The following is a 17,437-nucleotide window of genomic DNA, read 5'->3' as shown; positions in this document are numbered from 1 at the left end:
ATAATTAGACCCAAAATGGACTCTTCAATTTCAACAATAGAAGCCAGAAGACTAGAATGACATCACAAGTTGCTGAGAACAAATGTCAATCTATAATAATACACCTAGTAAAATTACCTTTCAAAATAATGGCATGTATACATATATCAAATCATTATACACCTGAAGCTAATATAATATTATACGCAAATCAGTCTCAATTAAAACAAACAAATCCACAGAAACAGGAGACTGGCGGTTGCCAGAGGCAGGTGGCTGGAGGGGGCAGGGAACTGGTTGACGGTGGTGAAAAGGGGCAAACTAGCAGGAATAAGGTGAGTGAGTCTTGGGGTGTAATCAACATACCGCCTGGTAACGACAGTCAACAATACTCTACAGTGTACTGGAAGCTGCTAAGACAATACATCTTAGTTTTCATCACAAGGAAAAAAAAATTGTAACTATGTGATGGGACAGATGTCAACTAGACTTACTGTGGTGATTATTTTGTGATAAATATATATATCAAATTATGTTATACACCGTAAACTGATACCGTATTATATGTCAATTATATCTCAATAAACTGGAAAAAAAATAAAGGCAGAATTAAGAGATTTCCTGAGAGAGGGTTTTTAAAAAAATTATCAGAAGATTATCACTTGGGGCTATACTTTGTGAGTATAAGATTATGAGATTTAAGAAGGGGAGAAATTAAAGAGGGAATTACTGAGAAAAGAATAGCAAATTGTAAGTAATTTGAAACAAATGTGGCTGATACATATTTTAGAAGTCTAACTTGGTGGATTAAAAAAGACAGTGGTAGACATTATTTTAAGTACTCATATCAGGAGCAGAAAGAATGGTACTAAAGAAATTTTAAACTCTATTTTTGAGAAAGAGAATAAAGATACACTCCAATCTAAGACTTTATTATTTTAAGTATATTTACTAAAATTTCAAGAATAACTACATAAAGAAAAGAAATACAGTGAATGTCTTCTAAACTAAAAATAAATCCAGTTTGTATTTGTATAAATACAAATGAAGAAAGGAGAAAAAACAGTATATAGAATGGCTAAAGTGAATCCAAATAAGTTAGTCATCACAGTAATATAAACTGAATTTCCAATTAAAAAGCCCATGTTATCCACCCAGAAAAAAGAAACTGATAAAGTACACAACATACACTTAAAAAGAGACATGTCCAAAATATAAGGAAAAAAATAGGTTGAAAACCATAAACCAGGTTTCCAGTAATGAAAAGCTAGAAAACAAATGCCAATCTTCTCACTGAGAACAACTGAAGAAACTAGACAAAATATAATACAGATGTATCTTAAAGCATCTTAAAGATACTATCTGCCTTTTATACTATATTTTCAGGTACAAAAGCAATGGTGGGTAAAATTTCTGAAGCCTTAGTACAATGACAGCAGTGGGACCAAAGACCAAAGTCATTACACTTTTCAGAAACTGTCACATTCTTCAGTTTCATATACTCACATTAAAATAAAATTCACTTAAGAATATACTTGCTGAAGAACAGAACTCATAATTTTGGTAATTTGATCTTTGAGCACACATCTTTTTAACATTCAGTATGAAGGGAAGCAAGCATAAAGCACTTCTGCTAATGAAGTACTATGGTTGTCTTGAGAAAAAACATCCAGGTGGTGATTTGTGTTGCAAGGTAAATTAGCCACTTTTTTCATGAACCATCATTTTTACTTGAAAGAACAACTGATGAGACAAACTATGGTAATTTAGACCTTGGTATATGGCAGACATCTTTTTGGAAAATGAACACAGTGAGCCTGTAGCTTCAAGGGAAACAACTGATAGTATATGCTGCCAAAACAATATACTGAATAGACTGAATACAGAAGCATCTAAGAGAAACTGGCTGTCTTCTAAGTCAGATGTTAAAGAGATTTGAAACAAATGTAAAAATGCTACTTTCCTCATTACATTTTTGAAGTTATTCTTCATAAAAAATGTTTAGGATAACAAGTGAGTTTTTATTATTTTTAAATATATGAATAACTACTTAAAAATTTCTGAGTTTTAATTTCTAATATGGTAAATATAGATAAATATATCCAAAATATGAACAAAACTTCTTTGGATTCTCAATAATAAAGGGGTCCTGAGACCAAAACATTTGAGCACTGTTGCTTATAGTAATAAAAATGAACGAACTAGGACCATTTATTAGATTCAATAACGTAGATGAAGTGGACAATCATGATAATGAGTCAAAGAAGCAAAACACAGAAAAACTCATATAATATGATCTCATTTAATTGAAGATCAAAGTGGGGAAAATCAAACTGTATCATTTTAGATACATAAAAAGCTTGTAAAATGACAAAGCAGTGATTGACATAAAGGTCATGATTGTGATTATCTTTTCCAGGAGAAGGATTATGACTGGAGATATATAAAAGGGCTTCTTGGGGTATAGTAAACGTAATGCTTAGTTTCTTGATCTATATTATATAGTAAACTTCTATTATTTTTTATTTCATATTTACATTTTATCAGCAGCAAATTTCCAAACTAAAATATATATTTTAAAAAAATCAAAGAAAGCTTCAACATTACTAGAGGCAAAAATAGAAAGTAAAAAACACAAAAAGGAAAAAGTCATATGTTAACAAAAATAAAGGTAGTATATTTATTTTGACAACTAAAATAGATTTTTAATACAAACACATTTCTAGAGATCTAGGGATAGTATTTAATCAAAGATTTAATTTTCTAAGATGATTTAAGTGATCTAAATATATTCCTATAGAGGCAATAACAAGGCTTAGAAATATATAAAATAAAACAGGAATTACAGGTAGAAATTAATAAGTCTATCATAGGAATGTGTAATTTAACACACTATTTGACCAAACAAGTGGACAAAAATTTAGTAATGATAGAGATTTAAAACACATACTTAATATGTTTGATCATGCATATATTACAACCCTGTACCCCAAGTTGGAGAATACACATTATTTTCAAACAAAGATCATTTATGAATATTGGCATTTAGTCCATAAAACAAGTTCAGTGCATGTTAAAAAATTATATAATAACTGGTACATTTTTGGACTCCAATGAAATTTGGATAATAATCTTTAAAAATCTGTCAAATATAAGGCATGTCAAAGTCATGCCTTGACTTTGCATTACTGACCTCATGTTTGCCTTACTTATTCTTCTGGATGTTTTAAATTTCTTTTCACCATAGTAAGATAATCAAGAGTTGACTATATAAGAAATATGAAAAGAATTAGGGTTGTTTGGAACAAAAAAGGCTATAACGTAACTGTCTTTCAGAATATAAAGGAGCATGTTCAATCTTACACTGTAGGAAGGGATAATCTGACAGAGTAGAGGCAAAATATACCATAAGAATGATTAAATTTTGGAACTGGCTACTGCAGACACCACAGAACTTCCATCTGTAATAGTTAAATCCAGGGGTACTGCATTTCCTGAAAGAACTTATTCTTAAAGGTAGAATCTGTTATAATTAGTTCCATGAACTATACTCAAATTACATACTTTATCACTCCAGCTGATCTACAGTTCTGGAAACTAGCAGGTAATTGCCAGCTAATTCATAACATTATACTATTATATTATTCTCTTAGTGTCTAAGTAACTACAATTTGTTTACGTGACTTAAACTAGACCATATTAGCACCTGTTTCCTTTTAACAATACTACTCGGAAATATATTATTTTAAAATGCTTGTCTATTATATGAAAATTATTTATGAGTTTAAAGGAAATATATTAGTTGCCACAGTTGGAAAAATGGCTCATGAAATGACATATTAGATTAGAAAAATAAATAACAAAGTCATAATCATTATTAACATTTATTAAGCTTCATAGGGCATATGGCATTAGAATCTCTGAGATTTCCATCTTTCACATTCTTATATATTTTTGAAATAATTAACAGAGGAATCTTTAAAAAAAATTTTAAGAGAACAGTAGGCTTTATTCCATGGAAAACAGTGAATTTTGCAGAAAAATTTTAAAGTATCTTGTAAGGAATCAAAACAACCAGTCACTCATAAGATTCCTATGGATTTGGCTTGTTTTCCAACCCATTCTAGGTCCATTCCTTGTGACTTAGATATTTTACATTTATTTTATGCTTCATCAGCCTTTAGTGTATACTTGAGTCTCAAAGAGAATTAGTTTTTATAGTTTGGAATTTTTATTAAATATCAATTTCAGGAGGCACACAGCTAGAGTCTACACTATAATGGAACCTTTCAATAGGACAATACTGAGTAGGTCACTGTAAACTCGAGAGTTTCTCTCAGGTGGATTTGTATAATTTGAGGGATCTGTCTAGGTGACTTAAGGAGGCCAGGGAAAATCAAATGGACTGTGCCTTTTACATTCAGAAGAGACCATGGCCTATTCTCAGTTGTGTAGCAACTGGGCTAATCCATAAGCTATGACTTTCTGGGAGAAAGAAAAGAATGAAAGCGTAGCATGAGAAGAGTACATCTGAAAGATCATTTGCAAGAACTCCCAATGTTTTCAGGAAAAGACGAGTTTGAAGATCATAATCCTCTTTGAGAAACAACATGATACAGTGATATACTGAACATATCAAGTGCCATCTTATTCAAGACTTTTGTAGAGACCAAAGGCAGTAGGCAAGCATCAAAAGTTTTAGAAAAAAATGGGGCAAAATACTGAGAACTAGCAAAAGTTTATCCGTTAATATCTTTGGTATTAGAATTAAGAAAAGACTGTACATCAGATGGAGAGATCTAGCTCTTAAAATACCTGTGTCCTGAAGGAGCATAGCCTGAGAATCTGCTCCATAAATTGTACTTAACTCTTCAAATACCACTGAAAAATATAAAAGGTCAATTACTCTACCAGAGTTTTGGGTTCTTGTTCACTCACCTTCACCTTATCTTAATCTAAAGCTAAAGAGAAAGAATTGCTCTGTAAATTTATAGTTTTCTTATAAATCCAGGAAGGAAATAAAAACTGGGGGCTTGGTTTCACATTATTATACTCAATAAATTCCTAAACAGTCTCAATAGTAGATCTGGCTTTATAAAAGAAATAGCATTGTCAAGTATAACAGGTGAGGGCTATTTACATAAAGAACATTTAAAGGGTTGTACATACACTATTAGTAGGAGAATGGTATCCATAAAGTTGAAGACGCTGACATAGAGCACAAAGGGCCAAATGAAGTGTCACATTTCAGAATGAACCCAAGTATAGCAAAAGAAAAAAAAGAAAAAGACGACAAAATAATCAATTAGGAAGGGCAAATCATTATGCTACATTCTCTATAGAGCACGCACACAGTACAAGTGGGATAAATGTTAAAGATGAGTAGCAAAGTTTTTTAAATCTCGTATAATTAAACATTAAGTGAACCTGTGCTCATTTCAACCACTTTCATTGTAACTTTTGATGGAACTATTGCTTTGAATTAAACATGGTACTCCGAAGTACGCAGTTTTGCTGAGACATGCTTCAGCAATTCCATGTGCGATGAGGGGGCAGACCTCGATGGAGCAGCATGGTGGTGGGGACGGCATGAGACCTATGCTGGAATCCTGTTCAGTGCCTGTTAGTGCCGTAGACCCAGGCAACTTAATGAACCTCTCTGAGATGGTTTTCTCTTCTGTGCAAAGGTGTGAAGACTTACCTGAGAGAAATGTAATGAGGACTAAACGAGAGTAACGTGTATAATGGAGATAGTACAGACCTTAGCACATAGAAAGTGTCCCAAGAAATATTATGCTCATTTCCCTCTTCTGAAGCAGTTCATTTTGATATGTAAATATTTTAAAATTTATTCTTGCCTAATTTTTGATTTGGGGATGTACTATTCAGTTTAAAATATTCTACTAATTAAAAGAGAATTTCATGTTTCACAATTAGCTAAACTTTTTGAGTATTTATTATATTTCAAACCCTGTTTAGTGGCTACACGATTTAACTCATTTAACCTCCATAATCATCATATGTGCTCATTACTCCTATTCTAGTACAAATGAAGAAACTGAGGCACAGAAAAATTCAAGGACCTGGTTCAAGGTCACAGAGGTAATGAATGGCAGAGCTAATAGTCAAAACTTGAAAAATCTGACTCCTACAATGTCTAACATAATCTATATATTTTCACCATAAGCTAAATTTCAGTTGCTTCAAAACTCAAAAATCTCATCAGTTCAGATATGCATTATTTAAAATGTGACAGCTATTAATAATGCTACCACTAATTATTACTATTATTGTAAAACACAGTAAAAAAATATTTGAAGAGAGCTGTATTGTCCTAGAGTGTTGCTTAGTTCAGAAGCTGTACTAAAGATTATTTCTGGATTGTTTTAAGAAATAGTTCGGATAGCTAAATTCTGTAAGTGAGATTCCAGGAGCATTAATTAAACTGTAACATAAACACCTCTGGGATACCTATGGAGGTCAGTGTCTTTAGCAACATTCATTTCCATATAAGTAAGTGATAGAATACTTAAAAGTTATTTTTATCTGTTCTTTAAAACAAGTCTCCTTCCCCATATATTTGCTAGATAATGTTTCACTGATCTATGTATGTTCATATAAAATAACACAATTTAGGGTATACTGATATAATTTAGATTTCATAATTTAGATAGACTTTCCCTAAATAATCCAAGTTAATAAAGTTTTACTATATTACTGTTATGAACTTATTTGCATTATATCATCGGTATTAAATTTACTTCACCTGGGATGCAATGAAGCTTTTGTGCTGACACGGTAGCTTTTCCCAACATGGGTTGACTGCTATTATTATTCCCTTTCGTCTCTCCCTTTGTTACTCACTTAGGTATTTTAGTAAAGGTTACTGATTAGAATAGGATTGTTACTTTACTGAAAGATCCATAAGTCTTTTCTGGAATTAGTATAAATAAACAAACAATTAAATCTGTATCCATTGAAACACTATCTACTTTATCACTGAGGTATACCAAAACATTCATTAACATAATTCAACCTCCTAAATGATATTTTATCAACAACTTGCCTATCCAGTCAATCATTGGCAATCCATCAAAGTTAAAATAATTGTTTACTCTTTCAGTATATTATCAGTAGAGAGTGTCTTCTACAAGTGTCTTCCATAATTTAGTCTATCGGGGAGGTTAAAAAAATACTGATAAATATACCATAGTTAAATATTCTGAGAAATAATAAACATTCATAATCCTGATAATCTGCTTTTATTAATATAAATACACACTTTGTAAATCTACTGGGATGAAAATGACACCCATCTGCTACAAATAACCCATGTTTAAGAAAACCTAATATATATGCTTGTAACAGTGAGAAAAATAAAAAGTGTTGCAACTCTTTGAAGTTAATTATTTGAATTCCAGATAAACCAATTAAACTATTTCACAGGGCCATTAATTTGCAAATAAAACAATTATCATTTACATACTAACAAAATTCACCATGTTTCTGCTAAGTACCAGAGGAAGAAATATGATACAGTGGATAAAAGTATAGGTTTTGGAGCTGGCCAGCCATGGGTTCAAATCTTGGCTTTGCCACTGAATAGTTATGGAATTTTAGACAAGATATTAACCTTTCCAAGTGTCAGTTTTCTCATCTATAACTAGATAATAACAGAACTGTTTGGTAGATTAAAAGGGGGCAATGCATGCAAAGCGTCTAATATAAGGCCTCATACTAAAGTCTTAGTACCTGTTTGTTATTTTCACTAAGTGAACCTAGGATGTTGTCAGGCTGAAATATTTACTTGGGACAAGCAAAAAGAAAACTAGAAGGAAAATGGAGGGAAATGTTGCTTAACTCTACCTTCAAAATAAAATGAAACATTACTCTTCCCAGAAGAAGAATCTATAATACATATTTCTATGAATGCAAAGAAACATATTATTTTCTTGTTTTTGCTTCAACATTCATATTATTATAGTACCACTAAATTTACTCACATGTATAATTAAATCTTTGCAATTCACCTTTAAATTTTTACATGCATAATGATCTGTATTAACCTATCATATGATATACCCTTCAAATTTCATGGATAACAACAATATGGATGAAAATGATTTAATGAATATGGTTATGGATACAGATGTTTAATATCAATACTTGATATAAATATTGATATCAAAGCATATAAATACTGAAGTTTTTCTACATAAGAACTTTAGAAAGTTTTCAAGAAACAGACAGATCTAAAGTTACAGGCTTTAATTGCTATTTCTCAACATGAATAAAATAATTCTTACCTAGAAAACCCAGCTGAAACCATTATAAATTATTCTTACCAGCATTGCACGCTTTTCTTCATCTCCTTTAGTTTCTCTCTTTTCATTTTTTTTCCTGAATATTTCTTGAAGCTGAAAAGAAAACCAATCAAAAATCAAACACCTGATAAGAGTTTCTGGGAACCTATCTAACACCCCATGCTAGATATATTCTAAGAACAAAGAAAATAATTAGCTTCATATACACCAAGAACATTAAAACTAGTATGAATACATTTTCTGATACCAGGTTTTTTCCTAAGAAAAAGTTTTAGGTCCATCATATAGTTTTACTTTATGATAGTATCTCCTATAGTTTAACTTTATTGTTAAGACACAAAGACATGGAGCCTGTGGTATATACATAAAAAGAGATAAGCCTACTGAGGAATAAAGGACACTGGACCATAAGTCAGGGGTCTAGGCTTGAGCCCATCTTCTGTCATAAACCCATTTTATGGATAGGGGACAGGTCCTCACTGGGCTCCAATTTGCTCATACATGAAATGAACATGGACTGAATGACCTCTAAGGTCTCTTTCAGGTAATGGTAGGAACATGGGCTCTGCATGTCTAACCTTTTGAGCAAGTTACTCTAATCATTTAAGGCTTGTTTTCCATGTGGGGAATATGAATAATTTCTTACCTTAGAGCAATATTTTTTTTCCTCTAGCTTTACTGATATATAATTGATAGGTCTTATAAAAATAATGTTGTACAGAGTAGACATTATAAGTAATTACTTAGCACAAGCACATTGCCTGTCACACAGTAACTTCTCAAGAAATGTTAGCAACTATTACACATGGGCTTCCCAGGTAGCACAGTGGTAAAGAACCTGCCTGCCAATGCAGGAGACCCAGGAGACATGGGTTCAATCCCTGGGTTGGGAAGATCCCCTGGAGGAGGACGTGGCAACCCATTCCAGTATTCCTGCCTGGGAAATTTCATGAACAGAGGAGCCTGGTGGGCTACAGTCCATGGGGTCATAAGAGTCAGACACAGCAACTGAGGACATACACCCTATTATACATGGCATTATTTCCTGTTTAAAATCCTCTTTTACACATAGAAGCTTAATTCTATCTTTATCTCAGTTTTCTGGTGAGGTCCCTGTTCTTGTCCGTGTAATTTGAACAGGTATCTCAATTCTTTTACTTCACTTAGTATGGCTAGAGCTGAAATCCAAAATGTATTCCCTCCCAAAATATATAATAACAATTTAAAACTACAGTACAAACTGTAAATTATTTTATTAACACATATATTCCATACTTTATCTTAGTGAAAAGAGTTTTTCTCTTTAGCAAGCATTATTAATATTTGCTTTATAAACAGGTAGGAGGATCATAGATTTTACAAATCTATTTTACAAATCTACAAGTAACTCTGCCCAACTCCACCTCTGCTTTTAGGAACTCTTAGCTGTTTATGCGCGTGCGTGCTAAGTCACTTCAGTCGTGTGTGACTCTGCAATGCTATGGACTGCAACCTGCCAGACTCCTCTATCCATGGGATTCTCCAGGCAAGAATACTGGAGTGGGGTGCCATTTCCTCCTCCAGGGGATCTCCCCAACTCAGAGATTGAACTCTAGTCTCTTAATCTCCTGCATTGGCAGGCAGGTTCTTTACCACTAGCACCACCTTGGAAGCCCTTAGCCATTTACAAACAACAACAAACAATAAAACATTAGTCTGGCCACTGCAGAGTAGACCACTGCTCTAAAGGAAGAGCAACTTTTTTAAGAGTGTAGAGTAGAAACAAACTGAAATTCTACAAGAAAGTTTTATCTCCCACCTCCACAAACAGACAAGAGTCCCAAAGACATCTACACAGGCAGCTTCCAATGCACTGAGTTCCAAAAGGTAACCTTTAAGACAGTGGGGTGGAACTTGGCCATGTTGCCATAGAAAGTCTGTTGAAGGCTGTTTCGATTACAAGGCCCATTCTGAAAGTCCTAAAGTTACAGCTGTACACTATCATGACAGAGCTCTAGTGAACTAAGTTTGCCCATCTTAGGATGTTAGCAACATGTCTCTCTCTATTGCAATGAAACTCCCCACCTCCGCACCAACGCAAGCAGCACTACAGTGAGGGACCCTTTGTGGGTCCAGCTCCCCAGACTTGCTCAGGGGGTGTACTCGGCCAAGGGCTACATGGAAGCCTTTTGACAGATCCCAGTAATCAGTTCCCTGCTTCCTTTTGAGCAGCTGCTAATTCCTACCATGGAAAAGAATGATTTCATAATTTCTCTTCTGTGCTCCAGCCTCTGAAGAAAATACTAAGCTATCTAAGAGGTTTTCCAAGGGATTTTTATTGGCTTGTTACAAAGGAAAAACAGAAAATGAAATGGCTATTTATGTTATTTTCCCCTTCTCCTTTTGCTAAGAGAGTAGAGGTAAATATTGAGTTGCACAAAAAGGCTAAGGTAGACCTTGTTACTGGGAGGAGTAAACTAATGTTAATCTCTGTTTTGGAGAAAATCAGAAAAGGCATTTTGCCACAGACATAGATATAGGATACATGGGTAAAAAGAGAAAAATTCGGGAAGGAGAGGGTGGTTAAGATGAGTGAGTAGCTGATGATGCTGCCAGACCAGCACCAACACGGGACCAGTCAGGTAAGAAAGCCTGAAAGACAAATACCAAGAACACGCTTATCAGCCCTTGGTCAAAGACAAGGGAACGCAATAGGAGAATGGGCTAAGACTGGAATACAAGGCAGCAACGAGTGGAAGAGAAAAAAAATATTGTAAATCCTTTAAAGAGAAGGAAGGAAGTTTCCTCAGGCAGGCAAAGAGCTGCCTATGGCTGGGTGGCTGACATGAGAGGGTCTGGGCGTGTGTAAGCCCAGGACTGCCTGTCTCTCATTTCGTGGAAAATATACATTTCAGACCTCCAGAATATGTGTAAACAATTATAATCATCTTCACGTGTGTGTGTGCTCAGTCACTCAGTCATGGCTGACTCTCTCGAGATCCCACGGACTGTAACCCACTAGATTCCTCTGTCCATGAGATTTTTCAGGCAAGAATACCACAGTGAGTTGCCATTTCCTTCTCCAGGGGATCTTCCCACCCAGGGATCAAACCTCTGTCTCCTGCATTGGCAGGTGGATTCGTTATCACTGAGCCACCTCAGAAGCCCTTTAATCATCTTTATACACTGAATAAATTTATATTTTATAGTGTAAAAATAATTCAAAATAAAGTACAAGAGTATAATATACTTTATTAAAGTAAAAGCATAACACTTTTACTTTTTTCAACAATGTGCTGTGCTTAGTCACTCAGTCGTGTGCGACTCTTTGTGACCCCATGAACTGTAGCCTGCCAGGGTCCTCTGTCCATGGGGATTCTCTAGGCAAGAATACTGGAGTGGGTTGCCATGCCCTCCTCCAGAGGATCTTCCCAACCCAGGGGTCACACCCAAGTCTCTGGCATTGCAGGTGGATTCTTTACTGTTTGAGCCACCAGGGAAGCCCTTTTTCTACAACGGTATTCTAAATAATACAAAACCATAAAAAATATAAGTAAGCAATAGATGTATTGATAAAATGTAACCAATAATATACATACCACCAAAAACTCCTTTTTATCCACCATCTCATTGCCATCTGTGTCAAACATGTTGAAAGCTATTCTAAAACCTGCATGTGGCTCTGCCAGACAAAAACAGGAAAGTATTTGTGAAATGGAAAAATGTTTTCAAAGTTCAAAACTCACATTAGTTGTAAACAATTCATATTCTGTGCAGAAATACTTTAACCAAGAAATGAAAAGCAACATGTTACTATTAGTTAAATATAATAAAAGCTATAGGTAAGTATATATACTTCTGCTTCATATATTAGCACACTTAGTAACACAGTTGATAATACACTTGAAATCTACTTGTGTGATACTTGCTGCATATCACTGACAGTAAAATCTGATTACCTTCCTTCCAAAAATAAATATTTCTTTCTTTTCCAAAGTCTGTCACTTTGTTTGAAAGGAAAATATCATCTCAGTATATTTGAAATATTTTTAATATGTCAGCTAGTTAGAGCAGCAGCAGCAAAAAAACAAAAAACAACAACAAAAAAAACAATACAATGGACCAGCCTAAAATCCTGGAGAAATTATAACAGAATGACCCACACAAAAAAAAGCCAGGCATGAGAGATTACATACTTGGGGTTGAACTTCCAGAGGCTTCAAATACAGAAATATAAAATAAAAAGGACTTGAATAATTAATTCCTTATTTCCCCCAAATACAAGGAAAAACTGCTTTTCTGAGAAAGACTTTCATACACTATGAACTGCTGTAATTGTATGAAACTTATAATAAGATTCAATACCTCTTCTCCCTCCACTTCTAAAGCAAAAAGAAGAATGCTTGGACAGAAGAAAACTTGAACGCGTCCTTCAAAGCGGATCTCAGTGCGCATGCCTTTTTCAAAACATTTGACCTCTTTTGAGATGACTGGCAAAAAGTTTAAAAAGGGACCTCCCACAGGTACACTTGCCACTACGTGTTTTGAAATTGTGAACCCAGCAAATCGAAGCACATAGACTTGCTTTCTTAATCAGTAATAGCTGTCTCTGAAAATAATGGAAATGAAAGCCTTTCATGCAAGTTCATTTTTTGCATGTATTTTAGGAATCTAAATTTACTTTCATTCTCACTCACTTGAGGAAGAAATAAAAAGTTACACCATCTCCAATGACCAAGTTTTAAGCTTTAAAAAGATCTTGAAGATACACACAGAAAGAAGTCCTCACAAGCATTGTTTGGAAGGGAAAATAAAGTCAAAGTAATAAAAAGTAAAGGTGGAGCGGGGGAACTATAGACAGCTAACACGGATTATCTAGCTCTCTTCCTGTGTGCTTAGTCGTTCAGTTTTGTTAGACTCTTTTCGACCCCATTGACTATAACCCGCCAGGCTCCTCTGCCCGTGGGGATTCTCCAGGCAAGAATACAGGAGTGGGTTGCCATGGCCTCCCACAGGGGATCTTCCCAACCCAGGCATTGAACCCAGGTCTCTCACATTGCAGGCAGATTCTTTACCATCTGACCCACCAGGAAAGCCCAAGAATACTGGATTGGGTAGCCTATTCCTTTTCCAGAGGATCTTCCCAACCCAGGAATTGAACGGGGGTCTCCTGCATTGCAAGCCAATTCTTTACCCACTGAGCTATCAGGGAAGACCCAAACAACACCCATAATTACAGAAAAGTTAGGATTTTTGAGTGCTGTGACTCCATTTGGAATTCAGAACTCATCTTTGAAAGAGTTTAAATTGAAAAATTATAATTAAACAACACCCATAAATGGTTTTTTTTGTGTGTGTGTGTGTGTGAAGAGTCACAGCACTCAAATATCCTAACTTTTCTGTAGCAAGCAAAAATCACTATATGGGATTTTTTCTAACATGCTAAAACCAATCCTGTCCAAACTCAGCATGTGGTTTTCCTCACCAGTTTTGTTTTACTTGTACCTACCACTATGCTGGTTCAGAGACATATAACTTCTAATTTTGCATCCAAAGTTGTTCTAGCTAACAAGATAACTTTGGAACAAGTCTCTGAGACACTCCTTGGCACCCACTCTTCTAATTTCCATGGTGGCATTCATCCTTGACCAGACTCAAAATCCATGGCTTTCCAGTCTGGAACGTCCTCTGGCAGTACTATTACTAACTGCAAAATACTTACTTTTCTTCAGTCATTTTAAATGATTTTGGGCCAGGAGAAAAAAAGCAAGTCCAAAAAAAAAAGGCAGTAATTTTTGAAACACACATGTGCACACACATACACATTTCCCAAACTTCCTGTGACAGAACTCCAACATAACATTATCCATCACTAAATTCAGAATAAAACAGTGGCTGTGTTATCTTCCAATTATAGAAGTACAGGAATTTTAAGACTGGTTTCTAATAATGCAGTTTTATTGATGTTCTTTTTTTCCACACATCTCCATAAATATCCACAATTGGAAATTCCAATAGTCACTTTCTTGCGTTCATTTGCCAGTTATTTTTTGAGAGGCTACCATGCACCTGACACTGTTCTTAATACAGAAATGAACAAAAAAGATAAAATCTTTGCTACTGTGGACCCACACAGACAAAAACATGTAAACCAATAAACAAATATTTTCAAATAGTTTCCGTGCTATGAAGAAAATACAACACTGGACAGGGAAAAAAAGGGAGGGGTGGAAGAGGGAGCTATATTAAGGAGAGTGGTTAAGTAGGGCTTCCCTAACCTTTCATGTTTCAAAGAAAACCTGAATTATTTTTACTATCTGGAGGATCTTGAGGAAAAGCACTGATGGTAGAAGGAACAGAAAGTACAAATGAGACTTCAGGGATTTAAAATGTCAGATAGATAGTTGGAGCACAGTGAACTACAGGGTGTAAGTTCCCCCATTAAATGCAATGAAATTTAACTGAACACTTTAGTAAACTCTTCATATATTTCAAAAGAATTGCTGCATATGAAAAGAAGAGAATAATGAAGCTGTTGGAGGATGTATGATGGGTCTCCTGATAGACTCAGTAGTTAAAAGACACACTAATCTTGCAGAAAATGTGATTTGAATGAGTGTAGCAGAAAATTTACAAATTATTACTTGTCCTTACCTTTAGGCTCCCACATAGATTAAACCACAAGCATTGATGTAGGATATTAAATTCTTAATTTATGAGCATTTTATTACTATACCATAAGCTGTAATCATATTTATGGTTTTGACACTTCATAGTATTATGCTTAGCATTTTCCACTGGCATTTAGACATGAATTTTGCAAGACAGTGTGGATAGAACTAAACTGATTTTCAAAGTAAGAGAATCTAAAAAAAGATTTATTTCCCAAGGTTATGCTTGAGAAATAAAACTGCATCCAGAAATAGATTTAAGGAGTACACTTACTTGTTAAAATGCATAAAAGAAAAAGATACTCTGTGTAAGAAATCACACCTAGAAGAAAAATAGTATTAGTTATGCTATATATAAAATATTTCTCTTTCATATTTATCAAATAAAATATTGTTCTTATAATAGCAGTAAGTAATAGTTACAAAAAATTCAGACTTTAAAGAAGATGCTAAATATTGTTTTAAATGAGACCAAACTATTACCATAAGATCAGAGCAAAAGAAGCATGAAATAAATTTTATATGCCCTCTTAGAAACAAAATTCACATGAATGCTTCCAGATATATTGACAGAAAAGCAAAATTATTAATAATATTTACATATAGCTGTAAATTTTAAACGTGTTGCTAGAGCTTTCAATATATGAATCTAATTAAAGATTAGATGGTTGAAAATGGTTAACTCTGTGAAGCGCTTAATGACTTCTTAGACATCCTTGAATAAAACATTTAGATATTCTTGCTTAGAGATCTGACTTCTGTATTGCATTCAAAAAATACAACTCTATAGTTTTTACTTTTCTGCCTTTAAGTTATCATTCATTATTCTTGACACATTTCATGCTTCTATTAAGTCTAAGAAATTTTAATTTTAATTAAATGGCTTCTTACACTTTCTGCATATTGCATCCTGAGTTCTCTGTAATCTCATAATTATAAACTTTAAAAGGAGTTTGTTTAAAGTAAATAAAAATCTACATTCTGTTACTCAAATTCTTGCTTTTGAATGATAACACCCAAAACTAGAATTAATGGCTTAATTGATTTTCCAAGCAGATCCTGAGAAAATTAAAATCAGGAATAAGCCAATAATACTCATCCAGATATGAGACAGTCCTCATGTTTGGTAAAACAGTATAAAAATCCTTAAATGATCAGATCGTGAACCTTGAAACTCCACTTTACCTGATGTTCTTTGAGGCTATCCTCTTTGTTACAGAACAAAGAGAAGAGGAGGCACTGTCAGGCGGTCTGTCAGGAGAGGTGAAGGGACCGGGCTAGGAGGCCTGAAAGCATTCCCGTCTTTTGTTTATACTAGAATATTGTGACCTATAGACATAGTTCTGGTTGATTGCCATGAATGTTATGGGAGAAAGATTCTGGAATGGTCAATGTGTATAAAGATACAATACCTAGATTCCATAGGGATCCCTCAAAAAAAAAAAAAAAAGAATTGGAAATGGGCTCTGTATCTCCACAATCCAGTCTCACTGACTGTTGTTCTAACTGATGTGGTGGAATACACAAGAGATGCCGGTTCATGAAAAGAAGTTCAATATCTGCTGTACATCTTTTAACTTGGTAATCAACTCAAGAGTCCCCTCAGTGAAGGATTACTTAACAGTAGGTGTCTTGATCATGAGTACTGCAGTAGACACTTGTTGGAAGTACAGAGCTTTTGAGGTGTTTCGAGGAGTTTTTGGTTTTTGAGGTGGTGTCATCCACAGCAGAGAAACACAAAGTGAGAAGCTCATGATAAAATTTAATAAAAATGGTCAAGGAGAAGAGAAAATACTTCTAAACATGAACTGTAGATTCATGCTTTTAATTACAAAAATGGAGAAGCATTAAGACTAATCTTTCAATTTGTTTTAAGGTCACCCAGAGTCAAAAATAAAATAATGGTAAACGCTAAGCATATAGTAAACTTGTGATCTTTAGAAAAAGAGGATAAGAAAGATGCCAACTAGGTTTCCTTTGAAAGTTCAATTTAAAAAATTCTAAGCGAATTTCTGCACCACACTCTTTAGTTCCTATATCCCGATACATTACAGCTGGCTATTATAACTAAGTCTGTGTAATTCATGGTTCCATAAATGTTACATACCAATTAAATTTTTGTAAAACTGTCTAACATTTTCTTGCTGGGTTGTATTTTAAGCTGATAGAATTCTTTGTAAGTTAGTCTTCAACAGCTCTAAAAACTTCGCTTTAAGATTCCTCTTCCACCTAATCTCTTTATTAAAAAATAAGACTGTAACTCTCTACTTTACCTAACCCAATGGTTCTAAAACTTGGGTACATGGGTTACCTTGATAATCCCATCACTATGACATAGATCTGCACTGTTCTACAGGGTAGCCACGGACCACACAGGACTACTTAAATTTAGAAATAATTAAGAGTAAGTAAAATTTAAAATTCAATTCCTCAGATACAGCAGCCCCATTTCAGGTTTTTCATAGCCACAACTGACTCAAGGCT

At 34.3% G+C, this 17,437-nt stretch overlaps 1 protein-coding gene across 1 annotated transcript in view; it reads right to left on the bottom strand.

Moving 5' to 3' along the window:
* MICU3 (mitochondrial calcium uptake family member 3) overlaps nucleotides 1-17,437 on the bottom strand; it is an 81,011-nt gene that overhangs the window by 18,422 nt on the left and 45,152 nt on the right. The window contains exons 5-8 of the mRNA XM_068971032.1: nucleotides 15,228-15,275; nucleotides 11,882-11,964; nucleotides 8,325-8,396; nucleotides 5,149-5,187 (exon numbers count right to left, since the gene is read on the bottom strand). Coding sequence (XP_068827133.1) covers nucleotides 5,149-5,187; nucleotides 8,325-8,396; nucleotides 11,882-11,964; nucleotides 15,228-15,275 — 242 coding nt within the window. The remainder of the gene's footprint in view (nucleotides 1-5,148; nucleotides 5,188-8,324; nucleotides 8,397-11,881; nucleotides 11,965-15,227; nucleotides 15,276-17,437) is intronic.

This window comes from Capricornis sumatraensis, chromosome 4, assembly GCF_032405125.1.
Source record: "Capricornis sumatraensis isolate serow.1 chromosome 4, serow.2, whole genome shotgun sequence".
Lineage (NCBI taxonomy): Eukaryota > Metazoa > Chordata > Mammalia > Artiodactyla > Bovidae > Capricornis > Capricornis sumatraensis.
The sequence above is the reverse complement of the archived record's forward strand: the minus strand, read 5'-3'. Positions and strand labels throughout refer to the sequence as shown.